Source organism: Scylla paramamosain, chromosome 2 (assembly GCF_035594125.1).
Source record: "Scylla paramamosain isolate STU-SP2022 chromosome 2, ASM3559412v1, whole genome shotgun sequence".
In the NCBI taxonomy this organism is placed as follows: Eukaryota; Metazoa; Arthropoda; class Malacostraca; order Decapoda; family Portunidae; genus Scylla; species Scylla paramamosain.
In genome coordinates, this window is record NC_087152.1 from 21,322,501 (window position 1) to 21,345,439 (window position 22,939).

Consider the following 22,939-nt stretch of genomic DNA (forward strand, 5'->3'; position numbering starts at 1 on the left):
CCTCCTGAAGGGTTGGACGTCCATGAAAAGATGTGGAAAAGTGCAGGGTGGTATCATCAGCGTAGGAGTGGATAGGAAAAGAAGTTTGGTTTAGAAGATCATTAATGAATAATAAGAAGAGAATGGGTCACAGGACAGAACCCTGAGGAACACCACTGTTAATAGATTTAGGAGAAGAACAGTGACCGTCTACCACAGCAGCAATAGAACGGTCAGAAAGGAAACTTGAGATGAAGTTACAGAGAGAAGGATAGAAATCGTAGGAGGGTAGTTTGGAAATCAAAGCTTTGTGCCAGCTCTATCAAAAGCTTTTGATAGTTCCAAAGCAACAGCAAAAGTTTCACCAAAATCTCTAAAAGAGAATGACCAAGACTCGGTAAGGAAAGCCAGATCACCAGTAGAGCAGCCTTGACGGAACCCATACTGGCAATCAGATCGAAGGTTATGAAGTGATAGATGTTTAAGAATCTTCCGTTTGAGGATAGATTAAAAAACTTTAGATAGGCAGAAAATTAAAGCTATAGGACGGTAGTTTGAGGGATTAGAACAGTCAACCTTTTTAGTAACAGGTTGAATGTAGGCAAACTTCCAGCAAGAAGGAAAGGTAGATGTTGACAGACAGAGCTGAAAGAGTTTGACTAGGCAAGGTGCAAGCACGGAGGCACAGTTTCAGAGGACAATAGGAGGGAGCCCATCAGGTCCATAAGCCTTCCGAGGTTTTAAGCCAGCGAGGGCATGGAAAACATCATTGCGAAGAATTTTAATACGTAGCATGAAGTAGTCAGAGGGTGGAGGAGAGAGAAGAACAAACCCAGAATCGTCCAAGGTAGAGTTTTTAGCAAAGGTTTGAGCGAAGAGTTCAGCTTCAGAAATAGATGTGATAGCAGTGGTGCCATCTGGCTGAAATAGAGGAGGGAAAGAAGAAGAGGCAAAGTTATTAGAGATATTTTTGGCTAGATGCCAAAAATCATGAGGGGAGTTAGATCTTGAAAGGTTTTGACATTTTCTGATAATGAAGGCATATTTGGCTAGTTGGAGAACAGACTTGGCATGGTTCCGGGCAGAAATATAAAGTGCATGAGATTCTGGTGATGGAAGGCTTAAGTACCTTTTGTGGGCCACCTCTCTATCATGTATAGCACAAGAACAAGCTGTGTTAAACCAAGGTTTAGAAGGTTTGGGATGAGAAAAAGAGTGAGGAATCTACGCCTCCATGCCAGACACTATCACCCCTGTTATGCGCTCAGCACACAAAGATGGGTCTCTGACATGGAAGCAGTAGTCATTCCAAGGAAAATCAGCAAAATACCTCCTCAGGTCCCCCTAACTAGCAGAGGCATAACGCCAGAGGTACTTTCGCTTAGGGGGATCCTAAGGAGGTATTGGAGTGATAGGATAAGATACAGATATGAGACTGTGATTGGAGGAGCCCAACGGAGAAGAAAGGGTGACAGCATAAGCAGAAGGATTAGAGATCAGGAAAAGGTCAAGAATGTTGGGCATATCTCCAGGATGGTCAGGAATACGAGTAGAGTGTTGCACCAATTGCTCTAGGTCATGGAGGATAGCAAAGTTGTAGGCTAGTTCACCAGGATGGTCAGTGAAGGGAGAGGAAAGCCAAAGCTGGTGGTGAACATTGAAGTCTCCAAGAATGGAGATCTCTGCAAAAGGGAAGAGGGTCAGAATGTGCTCCAATTTGGAAGTTAAGTAATCAAAGAATTTCTTATAGTCAGAGGAGTTAGGTGAGAGGTATACAGCACAGATAAATTTAGTATGAGAGTGACTCTGTAGTCATAGCCAGATGGTGGAAAACTCGGAAGATTCAAGAGCATGGGCACGAGAGCAGGTTAAGTCATTGCGCACATAAACGTAGCATCCAGCTTTGGATCGAAAACGAAGATAGAGAAAGTAGGAGGGAACAGAAAAGGGGCTAATGTCAGTTGCCTCAGACAGCTGAGTTTCAGTGAGGAAAAGAAGTTGAGGTTTAGAAGAGGAGAGGTGGTGTTCTACAGATTGAAAATTAGATCTTAGACCGCGAATGTTGCAGAAGTTAATGAAAAAAAAGTTGAGGGGGGGTGTCAAGACAGTTAGGGTCGTCGACAGAAAGGCATTCCGATTGGGGACATTTATGGTCTCCTCCCCAGATGGGGACTCTGAGGGTGGTGTACGAGTCGCCATGATGATTTTGAGCTCATTACATGTTAGGTCGGAATGATGCTGTTCCAGATAGAAAATCAAAACTGCTATGGGTTGCAAATTTCAGAGGCACAGGTTCAGCACCTAAAAGAAGACCACAAAGTGCTCAAACTCCAGTGTTCAAGCTGTGAGACTTTGTTACTCAGTCTCCTACACGTTCAGCTTGCAAACATGCTTCTGCCTTGGGATTGTCTGATCGAACAGTCAGAAGAATTCTACACACTGATCTGCAGTTCCATCCATACAAATTAATGATTGCTCAGAAACTGCACGAACGCGACTGGGAAGATCGCATGTCATGTTGAGATGATGTCCTTCAAAATGTTCCTGTAAATGCTGTCCTTCTCACGACTGATGAAGCTCACTTTCATCTCTCAGGTTATGTGAATAAGCAAAATTTTTGTTAATGGGCGGAAAATAACCCTAAACAGCTTCATGAAAGACCTCTACACAGGGAACAAGTGACTGTATGGTGCGCAGTTTCAAAATTAGGTGTATGGGGTCCTTATTTTTTTTGAGAAGAAAAACCACTTGGTTACAGTAACATCTGGCCGATATGTGGAGATGCTGCAGACATTTCTGGAACCAAAAGTAAACGATCTTCACAATCAGGATGTGAGGTTTTTGCAGGATGGAGCTACCTCACACAAAGCAAGAAAACCAATGGAAGCTCTGAGAGAAATGTTTATTGGACGTTTGGTTTCCTTCAATGGCCAGCACACTCACCCAATTTCAACACCTGTGATTTTTTTTCTCTGGTGTTACTTGACAGCTGAGGTCTGCAAACATCAACTGGGTACAATTGAAGAATTAAAGGATGCTATTCATCTAAAGACTGCAGAAATACCACCTGGAATGACTTCGAGTTATGGAAAACTTCAGAAATCGTCTCCAACAGTGTATAGCACATAGAGGTCACCATTTAGAGGATGTAACTTTTAAAAACAAATGAACAAAAACTATAACCCTTTGTTTAAACAACAGTAAAATTAATTTTACATAAATATTGTTTCTTCCTCCTTTTGTCAACCTTTAAAATGTGGGAGGTATTTCTGCCGCACCCTGTATTTGAAATCAAGTAACTTTGTTCAAAAACCGAATTGTGGTACGGCAATTGAAGCAATTATGAATTAAAATTTTTGTTCAAAAACCAAGTTGTTCAAAAAGGGAGAAGTTCAGTAACCAAGGTTCCACTGCAATATATATATATATATATATATATATATATATATATATATATATATATATATATATATATATATATATATATATATATATATATATATATATTGTTACAACCACAGTTCCCTGCCACTTCGCAAAGCTGCCACAACTGGACTAGCTTCCCTGAACCACCTCGTACGTGGACTCAGTACAGGGCTCAAATACAAGTGTACAGGGTCCCTTGTGACTCCTGCACCCTTTTCACAATGGCTGTAAAGCCAGGTCACACTAATTGAGGTCACCAGTCTGTTTTACCCATCTATAGACAAGGGAAATACTCTAACAACAATTAACTTTCACAGCTGTGAGAGGATCATCAACCATTTCTATGGAAACACAATTATAATAAACACTAACACATATCTGGTTGAGGTATAAAATCCCACTGAACAACCACACTCAGTAACAAATCCTCCCACTGGCCAACAGCAAGTTATAGCCTCAAGCCAAGCAGTTTCATTTATTGCCTCCTGGACAGCAGGCCTTGTCAGGACCTGAGGAGGGAGTAAAGTTCACTATACAGCTAATTACTCAAGTCCTCTGTGGTTGAATAGCATCAGCCAACAGAGGCATTTAACACAAAACAAGCTCATTAACAAGAGACATGGGAAACGGCTACAAATGAGTGCCTACAAACACACAGGAGGGTCATTCACCGCTCACTATACAAGAGCTCTGCCTGAACATATGCAGCCAAGGAGTCACTTCCCTGGGGCTGGAGTGTGTTATATGCAACTACCCTCTCTGGCAGACTACTATGAAGACTCCTACTCTATATAAGTGGGCCAGGGCATATGGCTGGTAATGAATCACTTGTCCCCTTAAGGTAACTAACCTGACTAACTCTTATCCCACCTCTGTCTCCATCAGATATTAGTGCTTGTCTCAATATGTCTGCTCCATCTAAGCACTGGGTAGTGACTGACCATGGGAAAGCGCGCCACTCTCTCACTCTGCTACAAGAGGCAGGGGGGTGGTTGGTGCAAGAGAGGGGGGCAGGCGGTGGTGACATACATACACACATACACTTGCATGCCACACTCTCTGCTCCCTGTGCTGTCTTACACAAATAAGATACTTTACTTCTTAAAAATCTAATGATCAAACAAGGGGGCTAGATGAATACTGATTAATTTATTCTCAAGAACAACTCTTCTACTAAATACTGGATGAGACTCAGATTGAAAGAATATAGGGAAGTAAAGAAATCAGCTCTCTTTCTCTTTTTCTCTCTTTCCCTCTTTCATTATTCTTTTCTCATTTGTTCTTACTAATTTCTTCATTCTATATCACGTTATCTCGCTGCACACAACAATATATATGTATGTATATATATATATATATATATATATATATATATATATATATATATATATATATATATATATATATATATATATATATATATATATATATATATATATTTTTTTTTTTTTTTTTTTTTATGTAAGAAGGATACTGGCCAAGGGCAACAAAAATCTAATAAAAAAAAAAAATGCCCACTGAAATGCCAGTCCCATAAAAGGGTCAAAGCAGTGGTCAAAAATTGGAGGATAAGTGTCTTGAAACCTCCCTCTTGAAGGAATTCAAGTCATAGGAAGGTGAAAATACAGAAACAGGCAGGGAGTTCCACAGTTTACCAGAGAAAGGGATGAATGATTGAGAATACTGGTTAACTCTTGCGTTAGAGAGGTGGACAGAATAGGAGTGAGAGAAAGAAGAAAGTCTTGTGCAGCGAGGCCGCGGAAAGAGGGGAGGCATGCAGTTAGCAAGATCAGAAGAGCAGTTAGCATGAATATAGCGGTAGAAGACAGCTAGATATGCAACATTGCGGCAGTGAGAGAGAGGCTGAAGACGGTCAGTTAGAGGAGAGGAGTTGATGAGGAGAAAAGCTTTTGATTCCACCCTCTCTAGAAGAGCAGTATGAGTGGAACCCCCCAGACATGTGAAGCATACTCCATACATGGACGGATAAGGCCCTTGTACAGAGTTAGCAGCTGGGCGGGGTGAGAAAAACTGGGGGAGACGTCTCAGAACACCTAACTTCATAGAAGCTGTTTTAGCTAGAGATGAGATGTGAAGTTTCCAGTTCAGATTATAAGTAAAGGACAGACCAAGGATATTCAGTGTAGAAGAGGGGGACAGTTGAGCGTCATTGAAGAAGAGGGAATAGTTGTCTGGAAGGTTGTGTCGAGTTGATAGATGGAGAAATTGAGTTTTTGAGGCATTGAACAATACCAAGTTTGCTCTGCCCCAATCAGAAATTTTAGAAAGATCAGAAGTCAGGCGTTCTGTGGCTTCCCTGCGTGATATATTTACCTCCTGAAGGGTTGGACGTCTATGAAAAGACGTGGAAAAGTGCAGGGTGGTATCATCAGCGTAGGAGTGGATAGGACAAGAAGTTTGGTTTAGAAGATCATTAATGAATAATAAGAAGAGAGTGGGTGACAGGACAGAACCCTGAGGAACACCACTGTTAATAGATTTAGGAGAAGAACAGTGACCGTCTACCACAGCAGCAATAGAACGGTCAGAAAGGAAACTTGAGATGAAGTTACAGAGAGAAGGATAGAAACCATAGGAGGGTAGTTTGGAAATCAAAGCTTTGTGCCAGACTCTATCAAAGGCTTTTGATATGTCCAAGGCAACAGCAAAAGTTTCACCAAAATCTCTAAAAGAGGATGACCAAGACTCAGTAAGGAAAGCCAGAAGATCACCAGTAGACCCTTGACGGAACCCATACTGGCGATCAGATAGAAGGTTGTGAAGTGATAGATGTTTAATAATCTTCCTGTTGAGGATAGATTCAAAAACTTTAGATAAGCAGGAAATTAAAGCAATAGGATGGTAGTTTGAGGGATTAGAACGGTCACCCTTTTTAGGAACAGGTTGAATGTAGGCAAACTTCCAGCAAGAAGGAAAGGTAGATGTTGACAGACAGAGCTGAAAGAGTTTGACTAGGCAAGGTGCAAGCACGGAGGCACAGTTTCGGAGAACAATAGGAGGGACCCCATCAGGTCGATTAGCCTTCCGAGGGTTTAGGCCAGCAAGGGCATGGAAAACATCATTGCGAAGAATTTCAATAGGTGGCATGAAGTAGTCAGAGGGTGGAGGAGAGGGAGGAACAAGCCCAGAATCATCCAAGGTAGAGTTTTTAGCAAAGGTTTGAGCAAGGAGTTCAGCTTTAGAAATAGATGTGATATCAGTGGTGCCATCTGGTTGAAGTAGAGGAGGGAAAGAAGAAGCAAAGTTATTGGAGATATTTTTGGCTAGATGCCAGAAATCACGAGGGGAGTTAGATCTTGTAAGGTTTGACATTTTCTGTTAATGAAGGAGTTTTTGGCTAGTTGGAGAACAGACTTGGCATGGTTCCGGGCAGAAATATAAAGTGCATGAGATTCTGGTGATGGAAGGCTTAAGTACCTTTTGTGGGCCACCTCTCTATCATGTATAGCACGAGAACAAGCTGTGTTAAACCAAGGTTTAGAAGGTTTAGGACAAGAAAAAGAGTGAGGAATGTACACCTCCATGCCAGACACTATCACCTCTGTTATGCGCTCAGCACACAAAGACGGGTCTCTGACATGGAAGCAGTAGTCATTCCAAGGAAAATCTGCAAAATACCTCCTCAGGTATATATATATATATATATATATATATATATATATATATATATATATATATATATATATATATATATATATATATATATTGTTGTTATGTACACCAAGATAAAACGACATAAAATAAAAAAAAAAAAATAGGAAGAAGAACGTAGTAAAAATGATGAGAGAGCTAGAGTACAAACACCAGATGTGTGATTACGACTGGCCACTCACTGCCATAAACTTACCATAAGAACCCCCACACCCACAGACTCTCATTCCCCAATTAATTTGCCCTATTTCTATTTGTTATCTCAGTTTGAATCTCATGTGGTTTACAGCAGAAGAGTTATCCTTTACAATGAAATAATTAGTATTCACCTAGGCTCCCTTGTTTAATCAGTAGAATTTTTAAAAGTAAAGTGTTTTATTCAAGTAAAGACCAAGCGGGGAGCAGTGTGTGGGGGGCGTCCATATGTGCGTGTGTAGCATTCCCACCTCTCTCCTTATACCCTCTCCCCATAGCAGCAGTGTGGGAAAGTGTTCAGAATGCTTTCCCACAGGCAGTCACTTGGAAGCAGTTGGAAGGAGGAGACATACTGAAACGTGCTCTAATATTTGGAGGAGACTAAGGAGGATACTAGTTAACCAGGTTAGTTGCCTTAAGGGGGTTAAGTGAGTCATTACTGGTCGTATGCCCCAGCCTATTTATATAGAACAGGAGTCTCCATAGTACTCTGCCAGTAAGGGTAGTTGTGTATTAAACTCACTATACCCAAGGAAGTGACTCCTCGGCTGAGTGAGGGTGCAGGCTGAGGTTACAGTGAGCAGTAAAAGACCCTCCTGTGTTGTTGTGGACATTCATCTCATGTCTTACGTTAGTAAACTTCTTGTCTTAAATGCTAGTGCTGGCTGATTCAGTTCAGCTGCAGAGGACTTAAGTAATTAGCTGTGTAGTGAACTTTACTTCCTCATGTCCTGACAAGGCTTGCTGTCCAGGAGGCAGTAAATAACACTACTCAGCTTGAGGCTATAAAACTCTGTTGGACAGTGGGAGAAATGTCACGGTGGGCGGAAGACCAACAGGGTACTATACCTCAACCACATACATGTTATTGTATGTTAACTTTTTCCTGAATGTGGTTGTTGATTCGTCTGCAGCTGTGGATGTTATGTGTTGTTTGAAGTATTTCCCTTGTCTGTGGATCGGTAAAACAGTCTGGCAACCTCAACTTAGTGTGACCTGGAGTTACAGTCATTGTGAATAAGGTGCAAGAGTCATAAGAGACTCTGTACACCCATCTGTGAGCCCTGCATTGTGTCCACATAAGAGGTGGCTCAGTGAAGCTAGTACAGGTGTGGCAGCTTTGTGAAGTGACAGGGATTTGTGGTCATAACAGAAATTGGCAACTTCACCAGGATAGCTGGGAGCTTTGTTGCCATGTAGGGAAGACAGTTTATTATTTGTTCTTTATTTCATTGTCTTGTGTATGCCCACATTTAGTGTAAACCATGGAGGGCAGGGCTGGTAACAGGGGTGACTTGCAACCTGAGTCACCTGCTTCTGCTGGGAGAAGTAGTGTAGATTTGGCCCAATTTGGCTCCACAGCGCATGAGTGACATTGTGGGCAATAAAGACCCGAGGGAGAGTTTTGTTTGGCTGGGAAGTATTTTGCCTGGCCCTACTGTGATGATGATGCACCAGGAGACTATGATACCTGGTGGGCACATTGTGTGGTGCAAGGATGTAAGATGTCTTTGCATGTTGACTTTGAAGTTTGCACAGTGTGGAGGAGAAGATACTGATGAAGTAGAGTATATAGCAAAGAGAGTAGATGGAGAAATAGTGAAGGCAGGGGACCAAGGAGACAATGGAGACAGAGGAGTGACCAGAATCAGCTATGGCTGATGGCATAGAGATCTCAATATGATGCCTTGCAGAAGGAAACTTGCACTCCAGTGTAGCTGTGAAGACCACAGGTCCTGGTATAAAGCCAGAAGCATGTCTAGGAAGAGGAGGAGAAAAAAGGAGCAGAAGCCTGAGTTGGAGAACCAAGTGGGAACCCTATTACTTCTAATTGTGTTGTAATTATTCATGTCAGTACTATAGTAATCTTTGACACTTTGTGATGAGTATATACCCCTCGTTTGAATCTGCTGATGTGCCCAATTAATTATGTATTAATTTTGAATTTGTTGTGTGTTCCTAAAAATTTTCATAAGTTTTATGTATCTGAAAATTTTCCTTTTATGAGGGGATGTCTTGTGTGCAACAAGATAATGTGATATAAAACGAAGAAATAAGAATGAATAAGAAAAGAATAATGAAGGAAAGGGAGGGAGAGAAAGATGATAAAAGTGACAAGTTGGGGACAAGGCTTGGATGCATCCCAGACACTTAGCTACCAAGCCTGAAGCTCCCAAGATAATATCCATGCAGTCATTCATATTCCCCACATAAATTTCTTTACTTCCCTTTTATCCATTCAATCTAAGTCTCACCCAGTATTTAGTAGAAGAGTTGTTCTTGACAATAAAGTAATCAGTATTCATCTAGCCCCCCTAGTTTGATCATCAGAATTTTCAGAAGTAAAGTATTTTATTCATGTAAGACAGCATGGGGAGCAGAGAGTGCGGTGCACAACCATGTGGGTGTATGTTTGTGTGTATGTATGTCACCACCCCATCCCCTCCACACTCTTGTACACCCCCTCCTCCTCCACAGAGTGGTAAATGACCCTCCTGTGTGTTCATAGGCACTCGTTTGTAGTCATGTCTCTTGTTAGTGTTTTGTTAATGTTTTGTGTTAATTGCTACTGAAGGTTGATGCAGATCAGCCACAGAGGACTAAAGTAATTAGTTGTGTAGTGAACTTTACTCCCTCCTCAGGTCCTGACAAGGCCTGCCATCCAGGAGGCAGTAAACAACACTACTCACCCTGAGGCTACAGCATGCTGTTCAATAGTGGGAGGATTTGTTATGAAGGTGACTGTCCAGCGGGGTTTTATACCTCTACCATGTGTGTGTTATTGCTTGTTATAATTGTTTCTCCCTAGGTATGGTTGTCAATCCTTTCACAGCTGTGGGAGTTAGGTGTTTTAGTATTTCCTTTGTCTGTATGTAGGTAAAACAGACTGGTAATCTCAATTAGTGTGACCTTGCATTACAACCAGTTGTGAAAAGGGTGCAAGGGTCAAAAGGAATCTTATACGTATTTGAGCCCTACACTGAGTCCACGTAGGAAGTGGTTCAGGGAAGCTAGTCCAGGTGCAGCAGCTTTGTATATATATATATATATATATATATATATATATATATATATATATATATATATATATATATATATATATATATATATATATATATATACATACACACACAATGGAACCTCGGTTACTGACATAGCAAAAGCTGCCATTTATTACTAATTTATAGTTTCTATAAATATTTTGTTTGATTTTATATATTTGGAGGAGAGACAGAGGGTAAGTTAAATGTGATTCCATTGAAAAAGTTCCTCTATGTAAAACAAACATTTGGCACTCAGGAGTAATCCCAAGCTTTACGTGGCTCTCTCTATGACCCCACAATGCCATCACTACTGTACAACTGTATTTTCCCAGTAGCTTTTCCCAGCAGCAAACTGTCTAAGTATTATGATCACCTTCATTTTGGCAATGAGTGGGGTTGCTCCTCTCTGTGTCACTCTGTAAGGCTTCCCTCACTTGATCGGTGACAAAGAGAATGCTGCATGGTCTAAACAATATCTTTTCATGAGTTCTGTGTCACTAAGTTAATTTCAGTACATCCTTTCTGGATGAAAAATTACTAAGCTGGAAATGTTACAGAGCAGCCATCTTAGCAGTGGGAGCGTCAATCATTACCCACTAAAACACGGTGAACTAGTGACTGAGAACAAATTAATTAACTTAACATTGATTCCTATGTGGAAAATAGTTTTGGTTTTTCAACACCTCGGATTTTGAACAGCATTCAGGAATGAATTAAGTTCGAAAACCAAGGTTCCACTGTATATATATATATATATATACTGTAGCCATACAGGCAGGTCTTCATTAGCTCTCTAGTGATCTGTTTTAATGATCACACCCATCATCGTAGGGTCAAAGAAAGGCAGTTCTCTCTCTCTGACATTTATTGATGAAGTAAGCATGACCATAAGAACTGCAAACAAGTTCTCAGTCTCAATTTCTTATAAAATAACATTATACACTGATATTAAACACTTTCAACATATTACAGTATTCATTAACAATATATGCAATCAATTTGGCACTATGACAATCAGTTTTTACTACAAAATTAAAGTATTTACCTCAGTCACCTTCCTGCCCGTCTTTACCTGAGCGCGACTTGGCCATGAGTGACACCCACAGGCAACCAGTGGATTAACCACACTCTACTAACAAGTGAGCATCGGCTTTGGAGCTTCATATAGCATTGAGTACTGATACTTACACATATTACATATCTTCATACAAGTAGAAAACTATTGAACATTTCACTCATGATTACCAAAGAATAATGACGTGAGGTACATATGCTTTACGTACAGTAACATGGCTCCACTAAATTGTGTAACAGTTTACCTTAAATTAACACTAATATGTACCTTAAAAACTAGGATTAGCACATAATATGTTTTGTTACACTGGCTCCTTGGCGGGGATGCTCCGGTCTATTATTGTGCATCACCTTCTAACAGCAATACTAGACTATGTATTGGCCTATCTATGATGGTCCTGTTAGCCTTTGTGCACCTTCTCTGGTTGGCAAGATTTCAGTCTGACAACAGGACCTTAACCTTTCTTACTGGGCCATCATGATCAGAAGATGCTTCTGTTATTCTTCCCAGTTTCCACTGGTACCTTGCTACATTCTGATCTTTGATGATAACCATGTCATCTGCACTGAGATTCCTCTTTGGTGTTGTCCACTTATTTCTAAGTTGTAGAAATTGCACATACTCCTTTCTCCACCTGGACCAGAACCAGTTGGCTAGGTATTGTGTTCTGCGCCATCTCTTCATGCAATACAGGTCTTTTTTAATAAAAATGCTTCGAGGAGGCAGTACTACCTTTGTTTTCATAGTTAACAAATTACTGGATGTCAGTGGAGTACGACTATCTGGGGAATTAAAATGGTCCACAGTTAGAGGATGACCATTAACTATATTTTCAGCTTCTACTAAGAAGGTTCTCAGATCTTGATCATCTAACTGGGTACCATGCTGATGAAGTAACACAGAAAGCACATTTCTCACTGTGCAAATCTGCCTCTCCCAAAAACACCTCCCATGTGACTGGCACTGGGTGCATTCATGTTAAATACAATCCAATCACACTGGTCTTTCATGAGTTCTGTCTGACTTTGCTGTTACTTAATTCTTTCAAGCATTTCTCATACTCTGATTTGGCTCCTACAAAGTTAGTTCCTTGGTCACATCTCAACTGTCTGACAGCCCCTCTTCATCTTACAAAGCGACAATAAACATTTAAGGAGCTTGTATCCAAGCTGTTGGCTGTATCTAAGTCCACAGCTCTACATGCCATGCAAGTAAAGAGCACTCCATATCTTTTAAGCTCTTTATGCCCCTCTTTGACATTGGGCCAAAGAAATCTATTGCTGAGTATGTAAGTGGAGGTGATGGTTATAGTCTGTCAATAGGCAAGTCTACCATCTTCTGTCCCTGTGTTGTACTTTTAACTTTACAACATATAATGCACTTTGAAATATGCCTTGACACTAGGGATGATCCTCCTACTATCCAGTATCTACATGACCTGATTTCATTTAAAGTTATGCCTTGATGATTTGTTCTTTTGTGGTGGTGGCATATTATCAGATGGGTTATGTGTGATGTTTTTTGGGAAGAATGACTGTATGTTTGGATTCATCTGTCAGGTTACAAAGCTTTAATCTTCCTCCTACCCTCATGATACTATTTTTATCAATGAAGGGATCTAACTTAGAGAAGGAACTGGTCTTGTCTAACACTTGCTTCTTTGCCATCATCTCTTTTATTTAAAGAATTATGGTTAGAAGCTGATTTCAGTACATTTATCTTCTTTTGGAATGCCTTTGCTTGCAGTTGTTTTATAACTTAATTTTCAGCTTATGACACTTCTGCTGCATTTGCTGGTTCATGTGTCTCCTTTTACTTTAGTACTGCCATCACCTTTCCTTTGAAACTGTTGAGGCATACAGCAACTGCCCTCTTTGCTTTAAACCAATCAGAAAAATACTCAAGTCTTTCTTATATATCTGTGGGCTGTTGTATACCTACAGCATGGCATATAACTTTCTTCATTTCAGGGTCATTTTCATTTATGACTTTGTACTGAGGACGGCTATCCATTTCACTATGTCGCCAAAGGAATTCTAAGCCATTCCACCAGATCTTGCTATTACAAAATTCATCAGTCATGCCCCTAGATGCATGACCTGGGTTAGATAAAATGGAAAGATGACCTGCACAAACTAGACCAGCCAAAGGTACCTAAATGTTACAAACCTGATGTCTTTGGGGAAATAGGAAAGGTTGAACTCCATCACTTTTCAGATGTGGAATCAAAAGCTTTTCGTCTCATCAACTCCTCTCCTCTGACTGACTGTCTTCAGCCTCTCTCTCACTGCCGCAATGTTGCATATCTAGCTGTCTTCTACCCCTATTTTCATGCTAACTGCTCTTCTGATCTTGCTAACTGCATGCCTCCCCTCCTTCCGTGGCCTTGCTGCACAAGACTTTCTTCTTTCTCTCACCCCTATTCTGTCCACCTCTCTAATGCAAGAGTTAACCAGTATTCTCAATCATTCATCCCTTTCTCTGGTAAACTCTGGAACTCCCTGCCTGCTTCTGTATTTCCACCTTCCTATGACTTGAATTCCTTCAAGAGGGAGGTTTCAAGACACTTATCCACCAATTTTTGACCACTGCTTTGACCCTTTTATGGGACTGGCATTTCAGTGGGCATTTTTTTTATTAGATTTTTGTTGCCCTTGGCCAGTATCCTTCCTACATAAAAAAAAAAAAAGAGGGATATGGCCAGTGCTCATACATTAGATTAATTAGCAAGACTGGCTGAGTTCATTGTGCATTAGTAATTGCAAAGTCACATGTCACACCTCTAAAAAACATGACAATTCCCAGACTAGAATTAGCAGCAGCAGTGGTGTCAGTTAGAATCCATAAACTCCTAAAGGGAGAACTTGAGTATAATAATGAGGAAGAAGTATTTTGGACAGACAGCAAAGTAGTCCTTGGTTACATTACAAATGAAGCAAAGAGATTCCATAAATAGTGGCAAGGCACTGTGGGTAGAAGGGAGTGGTTGTCGTCAAGGTTAGAGCTAAACCCAGGGCCTCAGAGGTCAACCTATAGGCTTAAGTCAGCGTCCCCTCGTCCCATGACTCACTCTTGGTACGGTATCATGTGGAGCCAATTTCTTACTTGTGGGATTGAGTTCTTACTGTAGCCACACTGGCAGGTCTTCATTAGCTCTCAAGTGATCTGTTTTACTGATCACACCCATCATTGTATGGTCGAGGAAAGGCATTTCTCTCTCTCTGACATTTATTGACGAGGTAGGCATGACCATAAGAACTGCGAACAAGTTCTCGGTCTCAATTTCTTATAGCTCACGATATCAGACTAGGGATGCGGAAGTTTATTTTTATATTTTTAAAGCTTTTATTTTCATCTTTACATACACTTTCCAAAACCCTATAGTGTGTGTAATAAATAACTACTTTACATTGCAAATACCTATAAATAAACAAGAATTGTACATTCAAGAAAATAGTTGGATGTGCATCTGGCAACATTCCATATCTGAAGGCCATGGTTACTACACCCACAGTTTTCAAAGAATAGAACATACTATGAATTTTAAGACTTCCAGTTTTCCTTTCCAATTACATTGAAGTCTCATTTCCTATTTCTTATGCCTTACTAATTATAGATTTGAGAAGTAATTTCTTAGGAGAAACTAACTTACTTTTTTATGTGATGATTTTTGGCAAAACACAGCAGCCCGCCCTGTGTAGCCAACTCCACAACATTTATAATGAAAATCTTTATCCCTCTCCAATACCAGAGCTTTCAATTTAATTTTATTGCTTTGACATGCATGTTTGATATGCATGTTGACATAGGCATCAAAAAAACAAAATAATCCTTAAATGTCTCAGTTCCTACAGAAGTATTCAGTCTATAATAACTTCAATCCCAAAAGATAGGTATCTATATGAAAACATTCACTCCTGATGTCAAATATTCTTTGTTACTGTTAGCGACATGTCTTATACATACAAATAAAACTAAAGGCCATAATATGGCTCAAAAACTAAATCATATATATATGTACTAAACACTGTAGAGGTTAAGCAAAGAATAAAAAAAAAAAACTCATGGGATCTTCTTGGTGACAGCCTTTTAGATGAACAGATGGAGTGTCAATATCATATAACATACTGCAAAGATTATTTTCTCTATTTTCTTTATATCAAAGGGAGACACAATACTTGGACAACCATCACAATATGCATGCATGCAACGGTGAGCCTATTTTAATTGCTTTGTTTCTGTCTTTGGTAAGGTTGCCTTGTACATAAAAAAAAAAAGAGAGAAAAAAAAAAATTAAACATGACATCCCCTCAATATGAAATTCTATTAAATCCATCTGCTTTTATTCCTATAGAATATGCATAATAACTATTTGCTAATCTTACAATATGGTGGGTGAGGTCAAGTTAAATTGGGCGATATATTATTTGCAGTGACGGATTACGGGACGGTTATGGCAGCCCTGGAATGCCTTTAGGGCAGGCCACCATGGGCCCATGCAAAAAGGGTGCCAAAATAATTAGGCTTTCAAATGTTCCATTTGGAGGAAAAAAAAAAAAAAGTTGGTCAGGGAATCAGAGGGGCCCACGATTGCCTCACTGCCCAGGGCTCAAGACACCCTTACTCCAATGCTGTGTTTTTGCTGAATTTTTCAAGGTTTTGAGAAATTACAATGTGTTAATATTAATTATGAAGCCATAAGGAACTATATATTATACTAATTTGATTACTATTTGCTTGTGAAGTCATAACTATCCATCAAAAATTTAATATTATATCAAAGGATTCACAACATACAAATGCACCAAGATTTATCACATCATTTATCACTTCTAATAGTTAATAATAAGTGTTCACTGCACTTCTGATGAATCATATAGAACTCTGCATTACTTTGATATGATTTACTTACATGTGGGTCTCATAGAAGATGAACTGCAAGTGAAATTCTTGAAATAACTCATCATATGATCTCCCATGTCTTTTGGCACACTCATGATCTAACCCATTTTTCTACCATTTCATTTCATGATTGGCCATGAAAATCTCTACACTTTACAGGTAAAATGACATCTCTCCATTGTCACTTCTCCTGGTGCAGCCATAGGGCAAAACAAGCTGGTATTATGGGAAAATGTTGAGCTGGGTGAGCATCAAGCTTATCAGTAGCTTAACAACAATTTGGGTTAACTTCCGAGAAAGGATTGGAGCTTAGTGGCTTCACTTCTGTGATGTCATGGCCTCTCCTCTTATCCTTCTTCCATGGGTTACCCAAACACCACATCATGTCTCCTTCACCATGTTTAAAAATGCTTTTGCAAAGTTAGTAAGAGGAAATATGATGTGGGGTTTGGTGTTGGGCTTTACTAACACCAACGTTTAAAAAATTGGGCTTCATTATCCACACTCTTAGCTCCATCAGCTCCTGGTGGAAAGGGACCACTGTACTACTACTACTACTACTACTACTACTACTACTACTACTACTACTACTTCTACTCTACTACTACTACTAATATTACTACCAATAATAATAATAATAATAATAATAATAATAATAATAATAATAATAATAAAAATTATTAATACTATCATCATTATATCAAATGGTTTATTTTTAATAACCAACCCAAAAAAGCTTAAAATTTACAAGGGTAGGGGTATGTTTATGGACCTAATGCCTCCCTCCTATTATTCTCCAAAACTATGCCTCTATGCATGCACCCTGTCTGCTCAAATTTTTCCAACTCTGTCTGCCAGCATTTACATTTCTTTCCCACTTTCCTTCCTTCACCCTGTTCCTAAAAAGACTGACTGCTCTAATCCTTCAAACTACCATCATTTTAATTTCCTGCCTTTCTAAATTTTTTTTTAAATCTATCCTCAACAGGAGGTCTTAAAAATCTATCACTTCAAAACCTATTATTTGATTGGCAGTATGCATTCTATTGTTATTCTACTGGTGACCATCTGGCCTTCCTTACTTAGTCTTGGTCATCCTCCTTTAGCAACTAATCCTAACAAAAATTTCACTGTTGCCTTAGGTAGACATCTTGAAAGCATTTGATAAAAGTCTGGACTGAAGCCTTAATTTCCAAACTGCCCTCTTATGGCTTCTGTCCTCTCTGTAACTTTATCTCAAGTTTCCTTTCTGACTATTCTATCGTTCCTGTGATAGATTGTCACTATACAGTAAAATCCCTCTCATCCGGCACTCAAGTATCCAGCAGCTTCAAGTATCCAGCACATTTTTCCCCGAGCCTTAAAATCAATAAAAAATCAATGTGTACTCATAAAATCGATTAAAATTCCCGCGCAAGGCATACTTTGTCCCCTCGCCACTAGAGCGTACTGCTTCATGCCACCCGCGGCCCACTGCACTGTGTTTACTCAGTGACTCAGTCCCGCGTGTACACTGTTTATCGCCTGACGCCTTCATCATGCCTAAAGTTGTAGAAAAGAGGAAGCGTGTTGTGCTTACACTTAAGCAGAAGGTAGACATTTGTCAACGATTAGAGAGAGGTGAAAGCAGACAGCAACTAATGGCAGAATATGGTGTGGGCTCATCAACTATTTATGACATTAAATCCCAAACGAAAAAGTTGCGGGATTACATGAAAGCCACCGACACCCCAAAGGCAGCAGAAAATCGTCACACACTGCAGTATCATCGTGGTGAAATGATGGACAAAGTGTTATACAAGTGGTTCAGCTTGAAAAGATCAGAAGGACATAATTTCACTTCTATTCAAGTATCCGGCAACTGTCAAGTATCCGGCATGTCGGCGGTCCCGTTGATGCCGGATAAGAGGGATTTTACTGTATTTCTAAGTTTATCAACAATGGTACTTCTCAGGTTTCTGTCCTGTCTTACACTTTCATTCTATTACTCATCAATTACACTCTCATTCTATTACTCATTAGTGATCTAAGCCAAATTTATTATTCTATCCACACCTGCACTGATAATATGACTCTGCACTTTTCTATGTTTTCGCTAAACATCCAACCCTTAAGGAATTAAATAGCTCAAGCAGGGAATACATAAGTTTAGTTAGTTTGTGTGTGTGCATTGCGCAACTGTTATTCATAACACTGGAAGAGTCTTGATGAGAGAGAGAGAGAGAGAGAGAGAGAGAGAGAGAGAGAGAGAGAGAGAGAGAGAGAGAGAGAGAGAGAGAGAGAGAGAGAGAGAGAGAGAGAGAGAGAGAGAGAGAGAGAGAGAATGCTGATGCATTTGACCAGACCGAGCCTCAGGTTAGCTTAACCTGACTCCCATCCTTTACCTTATCTCATTGACGTCACTGACATAGGTCTTTGGATCCCCCTTAAGGACACTAATCTAACTCAGCATTAGCTAACTGTTGGGTTGGAGGGAAGGAGGCACAGTTAATGTTTACAATTGATCCTTACTTTGCATTTAACACTGACACAATGATATAGTATACTTACTATAGTATACACCAGTAAAAGTTTTAGACAGCAACTTTCTGCAGTTAACTCACAAATCCACACTGAAAACAGAGGTGCCTCCCAGAGCCCAAGTTCACAAACTGTGTGCACAGTACAGCTCCTTTCACACACTGAGCTCTGAAACACTTCCTATACACCTCAGGAAATAGTTCATATGTGAGTGAAATATATAAAAAGTTTTTTTGTCTATACATAAGCTCAGCTTGTTCACTGTATCAAAACTATTGAACAATAAGCATTTTATTATGAACATCTTATTATGGGACATATTTTATTTGTGAGATATATAAGGGACATCACAGGGGTATTATTCTTCACTGCCCCGTGAGGGAGGGTGTCATGGTGCCATCATACTAGTTTGATTCCAGCCGCCATCAAGAAAAGTTATCAAGATTGTGATCTATGTTTGTTGTTATACCTTTCAAAATGGCAGCTTTTATCTTCACAACCTTGAAGTTTGGCACTATTTCCTCTCTTGGTGAGTGTTAATGTATCTCACTTCTTAGTATATGACATTTCAGATGCCAGCCGTGCAACTGCTGCAGTACCTACTGGTTAGGTTAGATAATGTTGGTTAGGTTAGTGACCTTAAGGGAAGATCCAGGGGGGTGGTTAGGTTGGTGTTCTTGAGGGGGGGGGTCCAGTCCATTCCCTCCTCGGTTATTAGAAATTTCTCGACTTTTCAAAACATGGCATCTCATCCTTAGACTTTTTACGAATATCCAAATTTGCCCTAACTTGGCTCTACGCATCTCCCCCCTCACAAAAAAAAAAAAAGATTCCCAACAGGGCTCCAAGCCTGTTGGGAGAAAGGGGTGATACCAGGTGCACTTCCCCACCTTACATTTACGATTTTTGTGTATCTGAAGGTATATGCAAAAGAATGGAAGAAAACAGACACCAGTAATAAGGCCGGGGAAACGACTCTATGCAATTACTGACAATAGCTTCGTAAGGAGCCTCACTTAATTCTAATGTCTCAAGGAATTTCCCATGGGATTCTGAGTAAGGTACTGTTCTGCTAGTGCCTTACTGAATTAGTGTCACATTCAGTTAACTAAGTTCTTATTTTTTTAATGGATAAAGACTAGTTTGCAACAGAACAATAAAAATAATGAACCCATAATACGTACCAATGTGGCAAATAATCAAGAATCCCTCTCCTTACATCTTAACAATTGTCCTGAAATGCCCAGCTTCCCTTCCATTTATCTGTATGTTAATTTACTCACCTCAGAGAAAGGTTCGGGCATCTCGTATTCAATGAAAAGTTAAGTCCACTGTTTATTTCTACAGCTTGATACTGTAATATAATTAATTCCTTCACCTTGCTCAACGACAACAATGAAAGAAGATGCACAAGTCGATCGAATTTGCGTATCGTTGCGCTCACTGGCTTCAAAACATGGTCTGACTGAGATTTGTGACAGCGTCTCGCTGCAGTAATCTTGCCTCTATAACGGCACTGTTATTATTTGAGTTTCTTTATTTTTTTTATTATCTTTCTATATTTTTCTCTTTTCCCTGTTTTTTTTTTCTTATCTATTTTATCTTTTCAGCTTTTGCATTGAGTTAAATTTTTTTCTTGATGCTAGAGATGGCTCGAGATTTCTCTTGAGTTAGGCCTTTGTATCAGGGAAACGGTAAACAGAGGATAAACAGTATCTTTCACACCATTAGTTCCCACCTTTAGCACGCCATATTTTGTCCAAGAAATCTTTCACGACCTCAATCATACATTCATTGTTTTTTTTTCTACACGATTTCAGCAACAACACCATCCATTCCCTTCCTGCTGTCGTCTCCACTTTGATCTCTCCTAATTCCCGCAGCACTGCTTGCATCATCTAATCCCTGTCTCTGGCATATTTCACACTCCAATATCGCATGTTCCACGTTCTCACCCTCAGTTTGCAGTGTGACTCATCAGAGTGGCTTCCCAGCAGATGTGACAAATTACATCTGATTACAGATTTAATTAATAGATGTTGCTTTTTTTTTTTTTTTTTTTTTGTCGACCCCTCATAGTCGATGAATCCTGATAGCATTCATCCTCATGTGCACAGAAACTGGCTTATCCACTCACATTGATTTATCAGGCTTCACTTGATACAAGGTCACTTCCATCACTGAAAATAATCCTTTGTTGTACCTATTTTCAAAAGTTTCAAATATGATCTTTTGGTGTAACAGGCTTGTGTCACTCATTTCAGTTTGTGTTAAGTCACCTGAACAAATTCTATTTAAGACTATGAATCTATTGATAATGATTTATTAAACTCATCTCACTTTGGTTTCAAGCCAGGAAGATATACAGAAGACAAATTATTGCTAACTTATAATGATATAAGTAGATGGGTTGATGATTTTTTTTTTTTTTATGTTGATTTGATACTTTTTACTACACTAAAATTTTCATTTGGTATGCCATGACATACTGATTGATAAATTGTATATGACTGGGTTATGAGAGAAATTGCTAGAGTGGATTAGGAACTTTTTAACACACAGGAAAGTCATTAACAGTAGATAACCAGATCGGTACTTGCAGGGAAGTGCTCATGCAGTGGGGTAACCCAAGGCTCTGTACTGGGTCCCCTGTCATTTTTAGTATATGTATATTAACTTTGTGGTGGATGGAATAGCATCATCATATAAAATATTTTCAGATGATTTAAAGCTCTATTTAGAGGTAAGAACAAGTTCACATAAGAGTACTTTAGAGGATGTAGTTTCCTGTCAAGATGACATTAACTGTTTAGCATCATGGGATTTGAAAATGAATATTTCTAAGACAGTGGTGTTAAGATTTCAAAGGAAACTTGGATAAAGAAAATTTATTAGGAAATAATAGTATGTATTATATACATAACATACTTATCCCAATGCAAATTACAGCCACTGATCTCGCAGTCACAGTAGACACTTTATTAAAGTTTCATCATCACATTACAAATATTGTTAACAAGGCAGGTTGACTTGCTAATAATTTACTCAAATCTACAATCAATTGTAGTCCAATTTTGTTTCTCATGTTTGACCTATATTAGATTATACATCATGCCTATAGAATACAGAATATATAGGAGACCTATATGCTTTGGAATCAGTACAACAACAATGGACTAAAAAAGTTGAGGGTTTGGAAGACATGGAGTACACAGAGAGACTGAAATATTTTAATCTTTTTTTCATGGTAGATTGGTTTGCAATGATCTTATAAATATACATACATATATATATATATATATATATATATATATATATATATATATATATATATATATATATATATATATATATATATATATATATATATATATATATATATATATACAGTAAAATTACAGAAGTACATGAGACTTACCGTAGGTTAGTTGAAATGTGCTTCGGATTTTGCGAGGCACATCACGTCTGCTAGATGGTAGAGTTCACATGAGATACACTACACTTCGCCACACAGTCAGTCTTTAAAGATACAACTACCCACATGAAATATTATCTCCCAACCCTTCCAGTCCTTGAATTTTTGTTGTGTAAACCAAGAATCATCAATTAACAAAGGGAGGGAGTGGAGGGCATGTGAACTCTACCATCTAGCAGACATGATGTGCCTCGCAAAATCCGAAGCACATTTCAACTAACCTATGGTAAGTCTCATGTACTTCTGTAATTTTACTTCGGCAAATCACTTGTCTGCTAGATGGTGCCGTTCACATGAGATTTTAAAGTCATGTGGGTGTTGTATGTAAAGGGTTCTGTCAAATTTCACATTTTGTAAATAGGTGTAAATAAAAGTTCCTATTACAAAAACCCCATTGTCATTTATGAAAATAGAACATGATTTTTACTGCTGATAACATTTCAAACCTTACATTATACTGAGCCTGGCACTGCTTCTTGAAAAAGGGTCTATTTCCCCTTGTATATCCTTATTATAATATTTAGCAAATGTGGCTTCCTGCGTCCAACCAGCTTTTGCCATGATGGTGGCAATAGGCACATCCAGTGCCTTGGCCTTAGACACTGACACAGGTCTAATACTACCTGCTGTGTACCTCTTGGTATCAATCCC

The 22,939-nt window shown here is 39.2% G+C and overlaps 1 protein-coding gene across 3 annotated transcripts in view; it reads right to left on the minus strand.

Annotated features, from left to right (window-relative positions):
- LOC135111742 (actin-related protein 8-like) overlaps nt 1-22,458 on the minus strand; it is a 301,644-nt gene extending 279,186 nt beyond the window's left edge. The window contains exon 1 of one of the 3 annotated variants that reach the window (XM_064025446.1): nt 22,232-22,458. Coding sequence is in view for 2 of the 3 variants with exons in the window: in XM_064025438.1 (XP_063881508.1) it covers nt 20,097-20,117 (21 nt within the window). In the remaining variant the exon portion in view is untranslated. Of the gene's footprint in view, nt 1-20,096; nt 20,739-22,231 lie in introns of those variants that run through there. The other 2 variants (XM_064025438.1, XM_064025431.1) reach the window with 2 other exon arrangements.
- Nucleotides 22,459-22,939: the final 481 nt, after the last annotated feature.